The sequence below is a fragment of the Mobula birostris genome, chromosome 9, assembly GCF_030028105.1.
Source record: "Mobula birostris isolate sMobBir1 chromosome 9, sMobBir1.hap1, whole genome shotgun sequence".
Lineage (NCBI taxonomy): Eukaryota > Metazoa > Chordata > Chondrichthyes > Myliobatiformes > Myliobatidae > Mobula > Mobula birostris.
Genome location: NC_092378.1, coordinates 40317777 through 40337906, shown reverse-complemented (window position 1 = coordinate 40337906; position 20130 = coordinate 40317777). Strand labels below are relative to the sequence as shown.

Here is a 20130-nt window from a genome sequence, read left to right as displayed (position 1 = left end):
GTACAACATCTGTAACTAATGAAACGTTTGAATGTCCCTATTGTCAGGTTCCTATTCTACAAGCTTGGTTCGTATTTTTTTATTCACGCTTCTCCCCACTTCATCGCACAGTGTTCTCTGGAAAAAGGAAATTCTTTTTTAAAAAAAACATTTCATATTTCATTCTTCATCACATCTTTCAGTTCTAAGTTTGGTGCCTCAGTTTTGTTTTCAAACATTTCAGTACAACTCTCCTCAAACCTGTGGAATTTAATTCGAAAATAGATGGTTCCTGTGGAGATGAGCCTCTTTTTGCTTTATAAGGACTGGAGTGAGGGCCAGCAGCGGGAATTGTATCTGGCCATGGACTGGCGGGCAATGCGAATACTCCGGTACTGGCACCGTCAGTCTTCGAAACTTGACGGTCCGAATACGATGTCGTGTCTGCTCTCTTGGCTGAAGCGTTTCGGCTGACGTGTGTTGCTCAAAACGGAACATGCTTTCATACATTGTTACAGAGGAGCGAGCACATGATGATCTCAACCCACGAGGGTGCTTTAAAAGTTACCTGCAGCAAACGAGACGTCCATTCAGCCGCTTCGTGGGTATCTGAGCGCGACCGAAGTTGGTCAGTAAGAAACAAACTTCACCGGACACGTCTTCACGATGTCAGAGTTCGGTTACAGAAGAGAACTGTCGAAGTACGAGGACATAGACGAGGATGAAATCCTTGCTTCCCTGACTTCCGATGAGCTTAAGGAACTGGAGAGAGAGTTGGACAATATCGACCCCAATGAATTTATTCCCATTGGGCTTCGGCAGAAAGACCAGACAGACAAAACACCTCAGGGAACGTTCAGCAGAGAGGCATTGATGGCATACTGGGAACACGAAACTCAGAAACTGCTGGAGAACGAGCGACTTTGTGCTGAACCAAACCAGGTAAACTCTAAATCCAAACCTGACATAGGGACAGAGTTACAACTGCCCAGTGTTTATAATCCTAGAAATACAGAAGGAAGTTATTGGACCCATCCTGCTATCTTAGCTCTTTGAAAGACTTATCCTATTGGTTCCACTCCTCGGCTTTCCTCCCATAACCCCTGCAGGTATTTCATTTCAAGTTTTTTTTTCTCCATTTCCTTTTGAAAGTTACAGTTAATCTTTTAAACTACGACAATTTAATTGGTCCAATAGTTAGAAAGTAACTCATTAATGGTCAGCTGGTCCTCCGGTGTAGTCTTAGAAGAACAGATGACCTCCATCACCAGGGTAATGTTCTGTGGTGGAATATGTTACTGCCATCTTTTCATGTAGTAAAATTACAGATTATTGAAAACTTGCAAAAATACCTCTGGTTCTTAGAACACAGAACTTTACAGCACAGTACAGGCCCTTTGGCCTACGATGTTGTGCCAACCTTTTAACATAAACTAAAATCAATCTAACCCTTCCCTCCTACATAACCTTACATTTTTCTATCATCCATGTGCCCGTTTAAGAGTTTCTTAAATGTCTATTTGCTGTTAACACCACCCCTGGCAGGGTGTCCATGCACCACCACTCTCTATGCAAAAAAAATTACCTCTGACATCCCCCCTCCCCCATACTTTCCTCCAATCACCTTAAAATTATGCTCCTTCATATTAGTCATTTCTGCCCTGAGAAAAAGTCTCTGGTTATCCAATCGATCTATACCTCTTATCCTCTTGTACACCTCAAGTCACCTCTCATTCTCCTTCAGTCCAAAGAGAGAAACCCCTAGCTCACTTAACCTATCTCGTAAGATATGCTCTCTAATCCAGGCAGCATCCTGGTGTATGCCTGCACCTTCTCTAAAGATTTCACATCCTTCTGGTAATATGCTGACCAGAACTAAACAGAATGTAAGTGTGATCTAAGCTTGGGTAATAGTTATTGATCCCAACATTCTCATCTGCCAGTGGAAATAATCTCTCCTTATGCACTTCATCATAACTCGCAGTGCCATCTCATCACATGAGACAGAATCCCAATTAATTAATCATAAATAATATCTGGAAAATGTACAGCTTTTTCCTTAAATGTAAAAAGGAAACATCCTTCTATTTTAAATTATATATGGCATGTAATAGTTACAGGAAGGTTTTCCATGTGACTTATACTATTGTACAGTAGCTCTAATATTGCCTAAGAATTTCTGCCCATGAAAATCGCAGTGCACAGATTAGTACACGGTGTCCTCTTCGGTGTTTTCTTAGCACTGCTGCTTCTAGGAGATGGAGCACTATTTCTTTTGGGATCTAGGCATTGCGCACAAACCCAGCATTGAATGCCCATTTGTAGCTGATGTTGAGAAGGTGATTATATGCTACTACTTGAACCTTTTACAGCACTCCAGGGTCTCGGCCTGAAACGTCGACTGCACCTCTTCCTACAGATGCTGCCTGGCCTGCTGCGTTCACCAGCAACTTTGATGTGTGTTGCTTGAATTTCCAGCATCTGCAGAATTCCTGTTGTTTGTTGCTCCCATAATACTTTTGGGTAGAGATCTTCAGTACTTAGACCCAGTGATGGTGAAGAATCATCAATATTACCTTATACACTGCAATCCATGTAAGAATCTTCTAAAACCTCAACTCATTTTACAACTTTAGGTTCTAGTCATAGCTTGTTTCATTATACCTTGCTTTTGTCACTCTATAAAGAGCCTTGGGCCATTCACTATATAAATGAAGCTTTAGAAATGCATGTTTAGTTGTATTGATTCCATTAAATTCAATTGTCCCTGTGTAGAAAATGGTATAAAAAAAAGTTGACTGGCTTTTGAGGTCTTAACTTCCAAAAGAAAAGTAGCAAACAGAAAACTGTAGGTGTTGCTAACCAAAAATAAAAAAACAGAAGTGCTTGAAAACACTCAGCAGACAGCAGCTTCTCTGTGGAACGAGAAACAAAGGTTCTCAGACTTGAAACATTAAATCTATTTCTCTTTCCACAGAAGATCTCTGACCTGCAGCATTTTCTGATTTTTGTCTCCAAAGGTCAGCATTGGCTATTGCAGGAATGCGCATTTGACAATGTCAAAGTGACCTATAGTAACAAGTACTGAAGGATTGGTCAGACTAAAGCCCCCCTCTAGGAAATCCTCCCTTAGAAATCGAGGATGGAAGGGTCTGTATTTGGCTAACTGCTTTAAGGATATGAATTTGTCACTCACACTCACACAAGTTTGATAAACTGTGAATTCTGGGCAATCAGCTTACAAGATTTCATTGTATAAAGTTGAGGTTGCTTTTATCAAAACATCAAAATGTATCATTGAATAATAAATAGCTATGATAGCTTTTGATTCCATGTCTTCGTCTTAATGTCAGCTGTAGTTGCTGTTATTGGTTGCTGTTATATGCACATACTACTTTTTACAATGTGATAGAGATTAATCTAAATTTGAAAGTCATGCTATTAATGGCATCTACTTTATTTATATACAGAGTGACCAGCCCAATGGGTAATGCACACACATGACAAGAAATCAGGGAAAGATATTACTGTTAAGCCATAACTTTCATATGTCATGATTCCTATCTCCCATCCTGCTTTCCATAAATAAACCGCTTGATTCAGAAGACAAAAACTGAGAAATTCTTTATTGAACCCAGATTTCCTTAACAAAATGCCAGGAAATCGCATTGACTGCAAAGCACAGTTCCATGTCCCATTCATTATGTATAAGTTAACTTAGCCACTGTTGGCATCTTGTTAGTTCCCTAATAAATGCTTGCAGTCAATATTCATTAATAAACAAGCTGTAATTCCCATAGTTAGTTGTCAGAAATTCACACTGAGGTTCCTAATAACCCTTTTTCATATCCTTTATAGGATCTAAGTATCCAGTGAATTTTCCAAGAAATAGGCAAAAGACATAAAGAGTACAGCATCTCCTTCTTTTGAGTATCCTTAGGCTAATGATAAAGGATAAGCAGCCCAATGTGGTAAGACCCAGGATTTGAGCCAAGGCTATATTTATAAACATTTGGATGATATCACTTTTAACAGCTGAGCTGCAATATATTAATTGGTAGCCCAGTAATTGAAGACTGATGCAAATCAGAAACAATCTATTCTGGGCGTCCACCCAGAATCCTTCAAGGGCCCAATACAGAACAAGTTATTCTTTTGACTATAAATAAAGCTTTAAAAAAAACCTTGGTATTATAACAAAATAGTTAAATACAATCACCTTCTCCAGAGACTTCTGGTTGCTGAGATAACAGCTTTCATTGCCTTTAGATGTGTCTGATTTTTGTCCCAGTTCTTAAGAGCCGTTCTATTTAGATCACTAATTTGTCCTTGGAAAAGAACATGTTCATCACTTTGACCTTATTTTACTATGTAACTTTCTTTAACTATAGTCACAGAGTGTTTCTTTCAAAAGATTTTCATGTTACTAATTTTTCAGCTTGATGGGACTTAAATCAACTAATCCACCAGTAGAATAAACATATTACCTACAATCCTTTACCATCTTCACAAATCTACCAGATTTCAAATCAGTGCGAGTATTAAACGTTTTGTTTATTTAATTATAATAATAAAGTCCAACCAAGGATGGCATTTTTATCAGGTAGCTTGCCTAGATTTTCTGTCTGAGAACATTTATGGTACAAGTCACAAGTCAGTTTCATATTACTGCACTTGAAAATGCTTCCTAGATTCTGGACTAAAATGGAGTGATGCTCACTCTGCGTTCATACACAATTGCCACATGGCTTACACTTCACACAAATATTGCTCAAAATATGCTATAAATTAGTTTTGTACAATTTATATTTTCAATTCCTTACCAGCTTTAGAATTGCAATGTGTTTAAAGAGAATGCATGGAAATTTGTGCTTGCCCTTCCTCCAAATTGTATCCCTTCATTTGGTTCATAGAAACCATCATAATAGTATGAGACCCAATAAGCTAATGACTGAATAGAAAATTGATTAAAAATTGAAAGATGATTCAGACTGGAATTCCATCAAGTCATAGAATATCAAAGCAAGACAGTAGGAGGCAAATATAATTTTAAAAAATGTATGTCTTGGAAATTATTGTATTGAATATAACATGATAAATAATTTTCATTTTAATTTCATGTTTCATAGGCATATAATCTAAAGGGATTTGGGGGAAATATAAATGACTCAAAGTTATCCATATTTAATAAACAGGGTCATCAGAGCCCTGAAGCTACCTCAGTCTCATTGCACTCCTTTTATTGAGGTCATCCTGGAATACCTTCTCACCACTGCATTGATGCTGTTTGTTCTCTCCCACCAATTTCAGGGCAAGAACATTATGTGCTTCCTAATGTGTCCATGAAACTTGAGATGATAAAGCAGGATGAATTCATTCAGCCCCTGAACCGTCTCCACCGTTCAATGTCACAATCAGTCCTCTACCTCAAGTTCACTAGGTTGCTGAATTCCTAAGCCTCTGATTCTCTTAGACCAAACATCCAAACTCATTAGAATATCTAAGTATCTGCAGCTAACTCGGAAAGGGAATTCCATCATTAATAAAATATCTCCTTATTTCAGTTCAAAATGGCCAGAGACAATATCCATTGTTAAGGTGGAGGAAACAACATCGTCAACCTGTTTCAGTATTTGATGTCTCAATGATACATAATCTGTGGCAGGTTCTAAACTAGAATCATTACCATTCTAGTAATGATTCTTGGTAGGACAATCTTAACTCCAGAAATTAATCTAGTGCATCTATGCTGCATTGTTTCCAATCAAGTATAAAATCCCAAACTGTTATAACTTTCCAAATGGAGAGTTATCAAAGAATTTACAACCTGAGTTTTTTTTTCCTGTGTTGTTGAATACCAAGTTATTGCAATAAAAGCTTATGTGAAAATCATGTGACATGAGTGCTCCATGCACAGCCATGTGGTACATCTGTTTAAAAAAAACACTATACTAATTGTTAAAAGATTAAAACAGTGGTTCTCACCTTTTTCTGCTTGTAGCCCTCTTTTGACTTTCATTTACCTCTGTGGCCTTCACTGTCCATTGTTTCTGAGAGTTGCTGAAGTGTTTTTTGGTCTATTGTATTAATCATTTTAATTTACAGTCAATTCTTATGTCTGAATATTATATGAAAAATAAAACAATTTCAAAGCTCTGAACAGAAACTCTGTCACAGAGAAATGGGAACTTCTGCGGAATACCTTCTACAGAAAAGACTTGGCTACCTTTGGGAAGATGACCTCGAAAACAACTGACCAGTTTGATGCCAAATCCAATGAGGTGACCTCTGTCATTGAAGCCACAGGTGCTGCCCTAGCCCAGCATAAATGTTTGCCAACTAGGAGGAACCTACAGATCCTCAGAGCTACTAGAAGTCAAGTTCAGCAGACTGCCAGGCGCTGTGCCAACTAGTACTGGATGTAGCTCAGTGAAGACATACAGACCCAACACTGACAGGTGAATATCAGGAGTTTGTGTGATGGCATCAAGAAAGCTCTTGTGATAGCTGCCCTCAAATCCATCAATGGGGAAGTGATCACAGACAGGGTCAAACATAGTAAGCATTGTCACACCTCAGTCCTGGACTCCACCAAGTGCCTGCCACCTATGGAAGAATTGGATATCGAGCCGACTCTTGAGAAGCTCAGCAAGGCCATCGGCAGCTTGGCCTCAGGGAAACAACCAGGCAATGATAGGATTCCTCGAGACCTGATCAAGCACTATATGACTATCCGGCTGCACCCACTGCCTGAAGTCCTCTGTCAGTGCTGGCAGGAAAAAGCTGTACCATGGGATATGATGAATGCCAAGATTGTTACCCACCACAAAACAAATGTGAGAGAAGCAACTGTAACAACTACAGGGGCATCTCTTGAATATTGTGGCACAATCTTTGTCCAAGTCATCTTGTTTCGCCTGTAGAGGTTGGCTGAACCTGTCTACCTAGTGTCACAAAATGGCTTCTCTGCTGGAAGGTCAACTGTGGGCCTGATTTTCTTTGTCCACCAACTCCAGGAGAAGTGCAGCAAACAAAGGAAGCCTTTCTGTGTTGCATTGATTGATCTCACCAAGGCATTTGACCTGGTCAGCAGAGATGGGCTCGTTCAGATCCTCTCTAAGGTGGGCTCTCCACTGAGACTGCTGAGCATGATCAGATCCTTCCACAAAGGGGGTCTGTGCAGTACAATGACAGCTCTTCGGAGCCCTTTGACATAAGCAGCGGTGTTAAGCAAGGTTGTGTTCTTGTCCCAATGTTCTTTGAGGTGTGTAACAGAAGAGATCTACCTCCACACCAGATCAGATGGCAGGCATTTTATGCTCGCCTGCCTAAGAGCCAAAAGCAAAGTACAGGAGGCTATGATCAGAGACATACAGTTTGCTGACGATGCAGCAGTAGCAACCACACTTGGCAGCACCTTCTGAGCTTGATGGATCACCTCTCCCAGGCCTGCAAGGAATTTGGTCTGAATATCAGTCTGAAAAAGACAAATGTCTTGGGACAAGAAATGGAGGCACCACCAATCATTACCATTGTTAACTACAAACTGGATGTTGTTCATCAGTTCACATACCTGGGGTCCATTATCGGTGACAACCCGTCCTCGGATACAGAAATTGACAAGCACATCAGAAGGCTGCAACAACTCTTACCTACCTCTACCACACAGGTCTGGGAGAACTCCAACCTCTCAGTGAGAACAAAAATGGCAGTGTACAATGCTTGTGTCATCACCACACTGCTGGACAGCATATGCTAAGCAGGAGTGAAGGCTCCAAACCTTCCACTTAAGGTGCCTTTGTTGCACCTTGGGCAACTCCTGGAGAAACAGAGTACCCAATACTGAGGTTCTCTCTCATGCCAGCCCCCCTAGTGTATGCACCTGCTCAGGCAGCGTAGGCTGGGCTGGCTGGATCATGACTGCCACATGCAGGATGGCTGCATCCCCAAAGTCATCCTCTATGGTGAGTGGCTTCAGGCAAGAGAACCGCTGGCCACCCGCAACTGAACTACAAGGATGTCTGCAAGTGGGACGTGAAGGACATCAACATTGAATCCTGCGAGGAGCACACCAGGTGAAGAAGCATGCTGAAACAACACCTTAAGTCAGCCGAGGGAAAACTCCTGAGAATGACAGAGCACAAATAGTCCCGTAGAAAGGGGCACTGCATCCCCAGCTGAGCTGAGGCCATTTATAGATGTGACCTTTGCAACAAAGTCTACCTGTCTCAAATCGGTCTCATCAGTCTCATCGGTGCACCAACAACATAGATAGCCAGACATAACACCTTGGTTGACTCAAACCAATGGAGGCCCACACACTATGTTAAAGGTGTACATGAAAAATAAAACATGTCAAAGCTCTGAATAGGATGCTTTATTTATAATATATATAATATTCTTCCAACCAGCAATGAAAAAATGCTTAATACTGTATTATTGCTTTGGGTATTCAGTGAGATCCTTGGGCCTGATGCAAACTAGCAAGTTTTTGAATATCTGGTTGCAGCTTGGATAAAAATAAATGAAGATCGCCCCTTTTCACAACTTCAAGGCTGGTGAAGAGTTTGACTAAAATCACATTCAACTAGATAAGAGGTGGGAAATCAAATTAATAACAACTTTGCTTTCTTCCAGAGCTGTGGAAACTTATTTTGAATATCACAAGCTATCCAGAAACTTTGCTTGCTGCGTATGAATTTTGCTTGAGCTGTTATCTCACTCTGCAGCTCAATAAGACAGTCTCACAATGTGGTGTCAATATCATTCACATTCACCCCAAATGGATCCATCACCAAATCTGGAATATGCATCTCCAGCAGCTCTCTGCCTTGTACTACTGCTGCAAAACTGTGCGCAGTTGTTTCAGGATATACAATCAGATCATCATCTTGCAATCCTATTTTAAGAGTAGCCAGTGAATAAAAGCAGTGAATAAATGGGCAAGATCATCCATGGAATATTGCCAACATTTTTTCTTTGCCTTAGTAGCCTTGGGCAATCTGATATTTAAAAAAGTGAAGAAAATTTTAAAAAATACTTAGTTGTGTATATATAGATAGATATACTTTATTAATCTCAAGGGAAATTTAGTTTTCTTACAGCCGCACCAACCAAGAATAGAGCGTAAATATAGCAATACAAAACCCCCCAACAATCAAACAACAAAATGCAAACTATGCCAGATGGAAAATAAATCCAGGACCAGTCTATTGGCACAGGGTGTCTGACCCTCCACGGGAGGAGCTGCACATTCAATAGCCACAGGCAGGAATGACCTCCTGTGCCGCCAAGTGTTGTATCACGGTGGAATGTGGCCAGAGTCCAACAGTAAAAAGTTCAATATCCAGTCTGCAAACACGTTCCTCGATCATAATATGCCCTGGATTGCACCATCTGTTGTTAACCAGATCAGTAAGCACCCAACTCCTTTACACTTACCGCTCTCAGTGAACTTCCGGTTAGGCGGAACGGTATTACCCACCGAACTCCTCTTCTCCAAACGTCTCTGTTGTCTTGACCCGGTCCTCTTTCCTCGGCTTTGTGTTCCCCCTCTGCATTCTCTGTGTGTTTTCCTCCGGATTTCATCAGGGGTGTCCGCCGCTTTGCTCGCTAAACCGGCCGGTATTTGCTGGTCTGTGGAATACACAATGCGACCTTGCTTCTGTCCCGCGTGTCAGGATGTAACCATTTCCAGCACTAAAGAAAACCCAAATAAAACACTCTCCACCAGCATGTTAGGGAGGGTGCAGCTTCGATGTGTTACCGTGAGAAAAAAATACAAAAAATAACATGAATTTAAAAAGTAAGAAGAAGAAAGTAAGAATCATGCGCACTGTGTCGCTATGTATATAGTAACAATAAAATTGTGTGAGTAGGCTCTAAAGAAAATTAGTAAATGTCAAAGAATTATAATAGGTATAATCTCATGTGAAAAATGTCAGCATTGAATATACGTGTAAAATAAAAGTAGCTTTTTAGGCATTTTTAAAATATAATTTAATATTTTATGCAATTTATTTAAATTGCTGTTATATATAAAAATTCTCTGTGGCAATAAAGAGTGTGTACTTACCAAGAAAAGCAAAATAAACTTCCTTTCAAGATATGGTAAGTATCTGGGATTTAATAGTGGTAGGGAGTGAGGCAGAGGTAGACTTCATGCATTCTTGCCTCTCTGTAGTTTAGCTGTTTCTGGCAGATGGCCCCACTGCAGTAGCTGCGGCCTTCACCTCAAGTATTGTAACATGCACGGGTCGGTGGGAGACAAACAGAACCAGCCTCCTGTTGCATACTCGCTCTGCTGCAGCAGACAGCGCTGCACAATCATCGGTTTGTGATTTGGGGGTGAATGTGAAGTGGGGCTCAGTGGGTTGCCCTGCAAGGTGTGGACATTGACTTGTGCATGGTCAAGTAGGAGCAGTGATAACAAATGACATACTATACCTCCCCCCTCCCCCCCCCAACACACACACACACACACACACACACCCCTGTTTTGCCGCCTCATTTGCATCATCTAGCATATTTTCCCATTCATTTCATTCAGGGTTCCAATTAAATTACATATATTCATTTATTTTTTAATATATTTTAGTAATATTTCATTAAAACAGTAAACATGGCCCATTCAGAAACTCCTGAGGCCCCCAGTTTCCTGTTTCTTACTAGTGGCCCCTATGAAATCCAACATGACCATGACCCCCTGAGGGTCGATATGACCCACACTGAGAACCTCTGGTTTAAAGTTTAAAGATAAAGATTAGCTTCATTCCTCACATGTACAGCGGAATATACAGTGAAAAGCATCCTTTGCATCAAGTCAAACCAATGAGGATTGTGCTGAGCAGCCCACAAGTGTCTCCATGCTTCCAGCATCTGCACAGCATGCTCTCAACTTACTAACCCTAACAGTATGTCTTTGGAATGTGGGAGTAAACCAGAGCACCCAGAGGAAACCCACACAGTCACAGGGAGAGCATGCAAACACATTACAGACAGCCACAAGTTAGCTGTAATAGTGTTACTCTAACTACTACACCACCATGCAGAATGAACCAGCAGCATTCCTCAGGAGTGAAGAAAATCATATCATAGTAGATTTGGTCAATATACTGCTTTCAACCTAAAACAACATTCCAGAAATAATAACTCACTTCATGTTCAGCTGTATCAAAGCATAAGGTGAAAACTAATAGTCATGTTTATGAAAATAGGAATGGTTTTTCAAAGTACAGTGCCATTAATTTATAATTCAACAAAGATTAGATGTAAAAGAATAGAAAAAGGTTGAAATGGGATTAAATGTCTATACCTTTGGGGAATTTGGCAATAAGTCAACCTTAAAATGCAGTTTATGCTTTAATGGTGTTTGCATTTCAATGTTAGTTTCAGACACAAGCCAGTGAAGCCAGCAAAGGAAATACTGAGAATGACAATGAAAATGAAAGTGAAGATGATGATGTAGACATAGAAGAATGTACTTCTGAAACAACAAGTGAAGAGGATGAAATTGTAACAGAGGGGGAAGAAGAGGAGGACGAGGAGGAGGAGGAGGAAGAGAATGAGAGTACACCAGAAATTTTTGACAAAAGATTGATTAACAGTGATGGACAGCTTGGATCACAAAGATGTAATGGGCATATTGATAACCAGTCAACAATAAATGGCTTTAGCAAAGAAAAAGTTATAGAAGATGATCCAAATCTCAAAGTGGTTGCAAACCGAAACACAACTGTTGTTGAAGATGCTCTTGAGAGTATCAAACATAATGATGCTGAGAAAACAGAAATCAACCTGAATAATATTGAGAACATAAGCACTGCCACCTTCAAACTCATTGCAGAAGCTCTGAAGCAGAATACAGTTGTTAAACTTTTGAGCTTGGCAAACACCCATGCTGATGACCAAGCAGCCTGTGCATTAGCTGATATGTTGCAGGTTAACAGAACGATCACTAATTTAAATATTGACTCCAACTTTATTACAGGCAAAGGGATCTTAGCCATCATAAGAGCCATACAGCACAATGGAATATTAACAGAGCTTAGATTTCACAATCAAAGACATATATGTGGAGGGCAGGTTGAAATGGAAATAGCCAACCTTTTGAAAGAGAACACAACTCTTATGAAACTGGGCTACCACTTTGATCTGCCTGGACCACGTATGACAATGACAAGCATCCTAACCAGGAACCTGGACAAACAGAGGCAGAAACGCCTCCAAGAGCAGAAGGAGCAACAGGAAATGGACAAACTTCTTGGTTTTGAGGGACCAACAAACCCACGAAAATCGGCTTTACAGAAGGATTCTCCAAGATCCTCCCCCCGTCCTTCTCCAAGGAATTCACCCTGGTCATCTCCCAAAGTAGTCCCAAAGAAAGTTCATTGCCAAAAATCTGCCATTCCTCCTCCACCACCCCCACCACCTCTCCCGGACAAGCTTGTACTTCCTGTTCCACCACCTCCTCCTCCATTACCAGTGCAGCCCACCCCAAGCAGGAATATTGCTGAAGCCATTAAGCTTCAAGAGTTGAAATTAAAGAATAGCTGTCAAAATAATAAAGTCAAGAAAAGCAAAAGTATCAAGAAGAAGCAACACAAAGAAAATAACATATTGAAAGAACTCAAAAATTCTCTCAAACCAATTTCAGACCAAAGATCAGAGGATGGATCAAGACCAGCAACTCCTCATACAACATTACATGATGAACTTATGTCAGCCATCCGGGCAAGCAGTATAAAACAACTAAGACGAGTAAGTTAAAATGAAGAGGAAATGGGATGTGATAATAAAATAAAGACAGTAAGAGGCAATGCCTTTTACAGATTTATGTAATTAAGGCCTTGGGTGTTATAATTGGATGTACTGCACTGTTAGCAGGAATCTGAAATTAATTGTTACGTTATCAAAGAATTTGAAATACAACCTAATTCATGTAATATAGTAAAAAAAACAGAAGTTTTTATATCTGTAATATTTAAAATGAGTACATCCCTTAAAATGAGCTGTCAGTGGAATTGCTAAAACTACAGAAAGCATTTTGACAGATAAATGTTTTTTCTTTTCCTAGATGCACATTTGTATAGTGTGGTTTTGTCTGGATAGCACACGGGCAACAGCTTTTCACTGTATCTTGTAGTATGTGACAATAATCAGCCAATACCAACACTTGGATGGGAAAGGAGTTGTGGGATATGAGCCTAAAGCAGACTAATGGTGGTTAGCATAGGTAGTCATCAGAGTTGGCTTGGACGAGTTTAGTCTAAGGGCCAGTTTCCGTGCTGTGCAACTATACTAGTCCAACATATACAATTTAAAAAAAAATTACAGTACCATGCCATTGATGTCCAAGTTAGAATCTATAATATGTCTAAACATCGTTTGATCAATTTCCCTGCATTGGTTTACTTATTCAAATTCTTTTCAAATGCCACAGGAAATCAAATTGCTATTTTTATGTGGAAAATTAAGCATTTATGTCTGCTGTTCAAAGCAAGGATTGTGTGTACATAACATGGTTGTCAGGTTTCTACTACTAGAAGAAACCATGCATTGCTAAATTGACATGATAATATATTGCAGTCTGTTCTCAATAATTGTAATGCTAGTTTAGAAAAAAAATTAAAATGTCTTTTTTTAAGAATTTAAAAAATACACCTCCTATTCAGCAAGAGGCATGTGACTAACTAATTTTAAACGGATGCTGAAATCATGCTTTGCCCAACTAGGAATAAACATGATGGATTGCTAGGATAGCATTAATGCCAATTATGTGTTTCAGTCCCAGCTTCAGAAAATTATTACATACTACAGCAATGCAAACGTTCTGTTTTTCATATCAGCAATACTATGGTTACTTCACTCAAGGCGCCCAGATTATTCAGAATGATATCAAAAGCTAAATTTATGTTGACCACACCATAATGAATACCTGTTGTCTAATTTATTCACACAAATGCATTCACTGTGAATCTTTTTTTCAGGTTGAAGTTCCAGAATACCTTCGATGAATAAACAAGTTGCCTTTTCAGCAAGAGGGAATGATGCAAACCTATTCAAGAACAGCTCCTGAAAATGTGGGAACAACTGCAGTTATTGAGCGGGAACCAGTGGTAATGTCCTCAGAAGTTCAGTGGAGCATTGTGTCCACTTTCTGTGCTGAGCATTCTAATGTGTGAAGTGGCCCTTGAGGCTTTTTTTAGCTGTAGTCAAAAGATGCAATACCTCTTAATGAGAAAATTAATATCAGAAAGTAAAGTTATTTACATGTACTGTAAATATGTAAACATGGATTTTTTTATTTAAGTAGAATGATTTGCATATATTGTAATGTGTTGGATTAAAACAGATATTTTTGGAAATGATGTAGAAGCAAATAATATGAACTGCATCAGTGACGTTAAACTATTAAAACTTTCAATACTGTTAATGTAAGTATTTTTCTTCCACTCTCTGTAGAATGGTCTTTGATAAACATGGAATATGTGATTTTAAATCCATTTCCATGCCGCTTGTAAATAAGTAGAAAGAAATAAAGACACCTTGGAATGATACCTTGAAAGTGCTGTGACTTTCAGTGTTGTAGTTTTGCACGTCTTCTTTGGCATCAGGTGACTCACATGGCCGGTTGCCATGTGTCATTCCAACGAGGAATAGCAATGTTTTGAACCTTGGGGTAGGGTGGAGTTCATAACTAAAGAGGATAGTGGCTTATTGTGTCACAGAACAGAATCAGAATCAGATTTATTATCACTGGCATATGTCATGAAATTTGTTGTTTGTGGCAGCAGTACAGTGAAAGTCATAAAAATACTGTAAGTTATAAAATAATTAAATATGAAAGAGGAATGGTAAGGAAGTGAGGGCCCCTAACAGTTCTTTCAGGTGAGGCAACACTTTACCTGTGAACCTGTTGGGGTCATCTATTGTATCCAGTGCTCCCGATGCAGCCTCCTCTACATTGGTGAGGTACATCGTAAGTTGGAGGACCACTTTGTCGAGTACTTCCACCCCATCCGCCCAAAGTGTAATTTCCCAGTGGCCTACCATATTATGTCCTATTCCCATTGCCATTCCGAAATGTCAGTCCATAGCTACTCTTTTGTCATGATGAAGCAACTCTCAGGGTGGAGGAGCAACACCTCATATTCCGTCTAGGTAGCTTCCAATTAGGTGGCATGAATATTGACTCCTCCTTCTGGTAAAATTGTTTTCCTTCCATCTTCCCTCTTCTATTCCCCATGCTGGTCTCTTACCTCTTCTCGCCTGCATATCACCTCCTGCTGGTGTCCCTCCTTTTTCATTTTCTGCATGGTCCACTCTCCTGTCCTATCAGATTCCTTCCTCTCCAGCTCTTTACCTTCCCCACCCACCTGGCTAAACCTGACACCTCCTAGCTATCTTCCTTCCCCTATCCCTTTCTTTTTATTCTGGCATCTTCTCCCTTCCTTTCCAGTCCTGAAGAAGGGTCTCAGCCCGAAATGTTGACTGTTCATTCATGTCCATAAATGCTGCCTGACCTGAGTTCCTCAGCATTTTGTGCAAATAGCAAGGTAGAGCTCATGGTTTTATTGAACTGATCTGTCCATGATACAAACAACCTAGTTTCATCTAGTTGAGAGTAATTAGAGGGAATATAAGCTTTATTTATCAGCATTTCCTTATACAGTGAGCTTCTAATCCCCGCCAGACCATCTGTTGGGATTCTGACCCTGACTTCTGAAAGATTGCTCTATAAATCTCCAAAAACAAAAACAGTGAAAGGTTGGAGGCAGGTAAGTACAAAGGAACAACAATAAAACAGCGAAAGAGGGATTTAGGGAGCTGGTGAGATCAGGAGTAAATCTGAGGGAAAACAATACAAAGGGAAACAGGATAAAGCAAGACAAATGAGGACAGAGAAGCAGCTAAGTCACAGAGTAAAAAGTGACAATGGAACAGAGGGAGAAATAAAATACCAGATGCTGAGCCTGCTGTGAGCAAGCAAATTGATGGGAAAGTCTCATCAGGATTTATAGGTCTGTGTCTCTGAGTGTTGGTGAACACTGTGCACCAGGGGAGCTGCTCAAGCATTTAAGCAGAAGAACAACAGAGCAGGAAGAGTACGAGGGGAATAAAGTGAGTTCCCTTTGCAGATTTAGGGTGAAGGTATTCCCACAGTGCTATTGAGTAGAATTTCCAATGACCCAATGCAATGAAGGAATGGTAACTCATTCAGAATCAGATTATTAAGACCTATATGCATAAAATATGTTATTTTGCAGCAGTAGTACAAGGCAAAGAAATAGCATTGCTATAAATTACAAAAATAATTAAATAGTGCATATAGAGATTAATGAGGTGGTGTTCATGGATTCGTAGACCATTCTGAAATCAGAAGGTGGAGAGGAAAAAGCTGTTCCTGAATCACTGAGCGGGAGTCTTCAGGCTTGCTTCCCCTCAGATTTACTCCTGATCTTACCAGCTCCCTGAATCCCTCTCTAGTGCAGTAATGAGAACAGGTTATGACCTGGATGGTGAGGGTTGTTAGTGACGGGTGCTGCCTTTTTGGGGTACCGCCCCTTGAAGATGTACTTGATGCTGGAGAGCATTGTGCCTGTGATGGAGCTGGCTGAGTCGTCAGCCTCTTGTCATCTTGTACATTAGAGTCTCCATAGGCTGTGATGCAATCGGTCAGAATGTCTCAACCATACACATGTAGAAATTTCCAAGTTAGCAATGCAGGCAACATGGATTTTTTTTAAAATGGTGGTTGTAACATCACTATTCTCATATTTGCACTTGATATAATAAATCACAAGTTTGGGCAATGCTATCTAGGAAGCCTTGTCAAATCATTGCAGTGTGTTCTGCAGGTGTTACACATGACAGGAATAGCACCTACAAAATGGGTGGAGGGCAGGAACATTAAGGGGTGTCAATCAAGCAGACTGCTTTACCCTGGATAGCATTCAGACTTCTTTGAATGCTGGCTCCTATAATCATCCAAGAAAGGGGAGAGCATTCTTTCATTTCCAAGCCTGGTTTTGTAGACGGCAGACAGGATCACAGAAAGTCAGAGGAAATGCAATCTCTGACCTGATTTTCAGATGGAGTATTTGTGTGGCTGTTCCATTTGAGTTTTGGGCAATGGAGATTCTCTTGTTATTGATGTGGGATAGTCAGTGATGGGAATGCCACTGAATATCAAGGGTAACAGTATTGTTGGAGATGGTCATAGAATGGAACCTACATTGCTTGCTGTTTACTAGTCTTCTTGTCTCGGTCCTGCTGCATACATATACAGACTGTCATTTTCCAAAGAGATGCAAATGGAACTAAACATTGTACCACCATCAGCAAGCCACACCCTGGGAAGAGAAGATGATTGATGAGGATGATAAAGGTAGTCAGGCCCAGAATATCCTGCACCAATAATTGGACACAAGATGAATGGCATGGATCTTTTCATCAGTAGGTAAGAAACGTTTCTTGCTGCTGACTATGAAGGGAGCAGAATGCAGCAATATCTATGGTGTTTGCTCCCCCTGTTTCTGAGGGCAGTTGCTCTCATTCACTAGTTCAAAAGGATTTCTGATCTCTCGGAGTTGTGATTTTAACAGGAAATCTGAAAGAAAAATACCCAATTTTCAAAGAGCATTTAGAATATCTTTTAAAAAAAAGTAGAACCTTAAAGATTGTAATGCGCATGTTGAAAATATCTTTTATTTTAAAATCCAATATGCTTTTTCATTAAGAATGATATAAAACATTTTCAAGAGCCAGTGAGTTTGCTAAGAGTAAACAATGCAAGAGGAAAGAAAAAAAAGCAGAAGAAATGAGGCAGAGAAGCAGAGAGAGCATTACGTCACGTCGAAATCTGTTTTGACCCCTGCAACAAAATGTACTTAACAATTAGTTAACTAATTAGCCAAATAATTAGTTAATATCTGAAAATTTAATCAGATCACTGATCTCTTTAACTGTGGAGAAAAGTTAACAGAGCAACTTATGGTAAAATGCTGAATCGCCTTCAGCAACTTCTGCTGTTAACTGACGTATGTGCAAAACGTTAGGTTCCTGTCAGCTTTACAGTGCAAGTGATGGCAAATGCTGATTGTAAGTCGTAAAACTAAGTTAGCAAACAAATTGTAGTTAAGGGAGGAGGATGAATTTGTGGATACTCTAGAGAAAATTATGGATTCAAGAGGGGCAGGATGTGACTTCTAGATACTGTAAGCTTACAGAATCCATGATCTGATTGTTTAGAAATCCAGATGGTCTGGCATCTGCCTGTTTCTTGCGCGTCCTTAAAACTCATGGGGTTGTGTTTCTCACACTCCTTATATACTCAGAAGGTTCACTGGAAAATTCATTATACTGCAGGGGAATATGCATTAAAAAAGGTAATTAAAAGCAAGCTTTGTTATTAATGAGTGTTATATGCTATACTGTTAATATGTGTAGGCACCCTATAGCACATTCCTAAATACAATAGGTTGTTCATGTTTACCAAGAGAGGACTCAGCAATTTTTAGAGTGTTTGCACTCTCTTCGGTGTAGGCCCTCAGTGTCTGATTCTTGTTGTCATTTGCGGCCTCCTCAATATCTGTAAAATGCAGTGTGGTTACACGTGAAGGCTTTTGTGATGGCATAGTTCAAACCTACGCTTCATAGTATTAAGTAAAATGACAGCAGACAAGTGGGGACACCACAATGTTCCCCTTAAAATCATATACATTATTTCCTGAAGGCAAAGAAAGAGGTAGATATGGGGGTTCAACATCTTCAAATTCCCCTCCAAACTATGTGTTTTCCTGGCTTGTTAATGTATCATCATTGCTCCATTGTTGCTGGCTTTAAGTTCTGGAATCATACCCTGAACGACTGTGAAAGGGCCTTTATTCGAAGGTCTACGGTGGTTCAAGCTGTCTCACCAAGACCTTCCCGAGAGTAGCATCGAATGGTCAATAAATATTTGTCAGGTTGGGAGGATGGGGAGCTAGCTGTCTTATTGCAATAGCTTTGACAAGTTGATTTTGTTGATGACTCTGCCGTGCACCAACGGCTGAGGAAGTTAATTTTTGGATTGTTGAATGGAGCCTATCAAGTGAACTGCCTTGTTCTGGCTGTAGTTAGAGCCACGCTCAACCAAACATGCAGAAAGTGTTCCATCATATCCTGATGTGCCGTGTAGTTGGTGGGAAAGCTTTGGAGTCTTAGGATGTTAAGTTTTAAAAAAAATGAGTGAGAATCTGGTGATATAACCTTTGTACAGTTTCCACTCCTCTTATGGCAAACAATTCGCTGGTGAATTAATGTTGTAAAACTAGATAAATATTATCTTGAAAATTCACTTCTTTCGGGTTTTCCTCAATGTTAAAATCATGCAAGGAAAAGACATTTGATTTTACACAACAGTTACCATATCCTGTTGAAATTCCACAACGTAACTTTACATGAGCAAAGTTTTTCACATAGTATCATTCCCATCCACCTGGGAGTGAAACCTATCTTTTCAACCAGCTCCCTTACTATGACTTGCTCACTTGGCTGTAAGAAGAACATCTTCCCTCTCTCGGGCTCTCTCTGATCCGCAATATGCCACTGCTGCTTTGCTCGATCCTCCAATGTTTTACCCTGGTTACAGCATCTCCAAGTAATCTTACTAACCTGGCAGTTGTATTTTCTTTCTGTACACTTGTAATTTCCGTTGCTTCTTGTTCTTCCGCTGCCCACCTCACATTGATGTTTGTCCATTTGGTCCCGTTCGGCTTTGTACTACAGCACCCCCTTTCTGGTGATTGTTTACTTGAATCACTACTGCCTCCTCAGGCAGCTGCGTTATTTCTAACAGAACCTGACTGTGCTTGGGCCCTACCCTTGGGGCCTCCTGACATGATTCCCACACATCACCCTGTCTCTCCTCCCTACTTGAAGCTACTGTCTTTCTGTGGACCATGTTAGGTCTTTTGTGGTTCACACCTGTCCACTGTCCCTGTCTTTCCATGTTATTTTTCCTTTTCCTGAGACTATGATCGCCAGTGTGTCTATCCCCAGGATAGTGCCTTCATTGTTTGGGCGCACCCAAAAATCTACAGGAAGTTGCACTCCCTCAATCTCAAGTACCTGGGGCTGACTTATCTCCGCCCCCATTGTTTCACCTCC

The 20130-nt window shown here is 40.2% G+C and overlaps 1 protein-coding gene across 1 annotated transcript; it reads left to right on the top strand.

Moving 5' to 3' along the window:
- The first annotated feature begins 559 nt into the window (after window positions 1–559).
- On the top strand, window positions 560–14545 carry LOC140202700 (leiomodin-2-like). The gene is made up of 3 exons (XM_072267886.1): window positions 560–921; window positions 11368–12738; window positions 13968–14545. The coding sequence occupies exons 1-3, from the start codon at window positions 646–648 to the stop codon at window positions 13992–13994; spliced, it is 1674 nt and encodes a 557-aa protein (XP_072123987.1). The 5' UTR covers window positions 560–645; the 3' UTR covers window positions 13995–14545.
- The last annotated feature ends 5585 nt before the right edge of the window (window positions 14546–20130 follow it).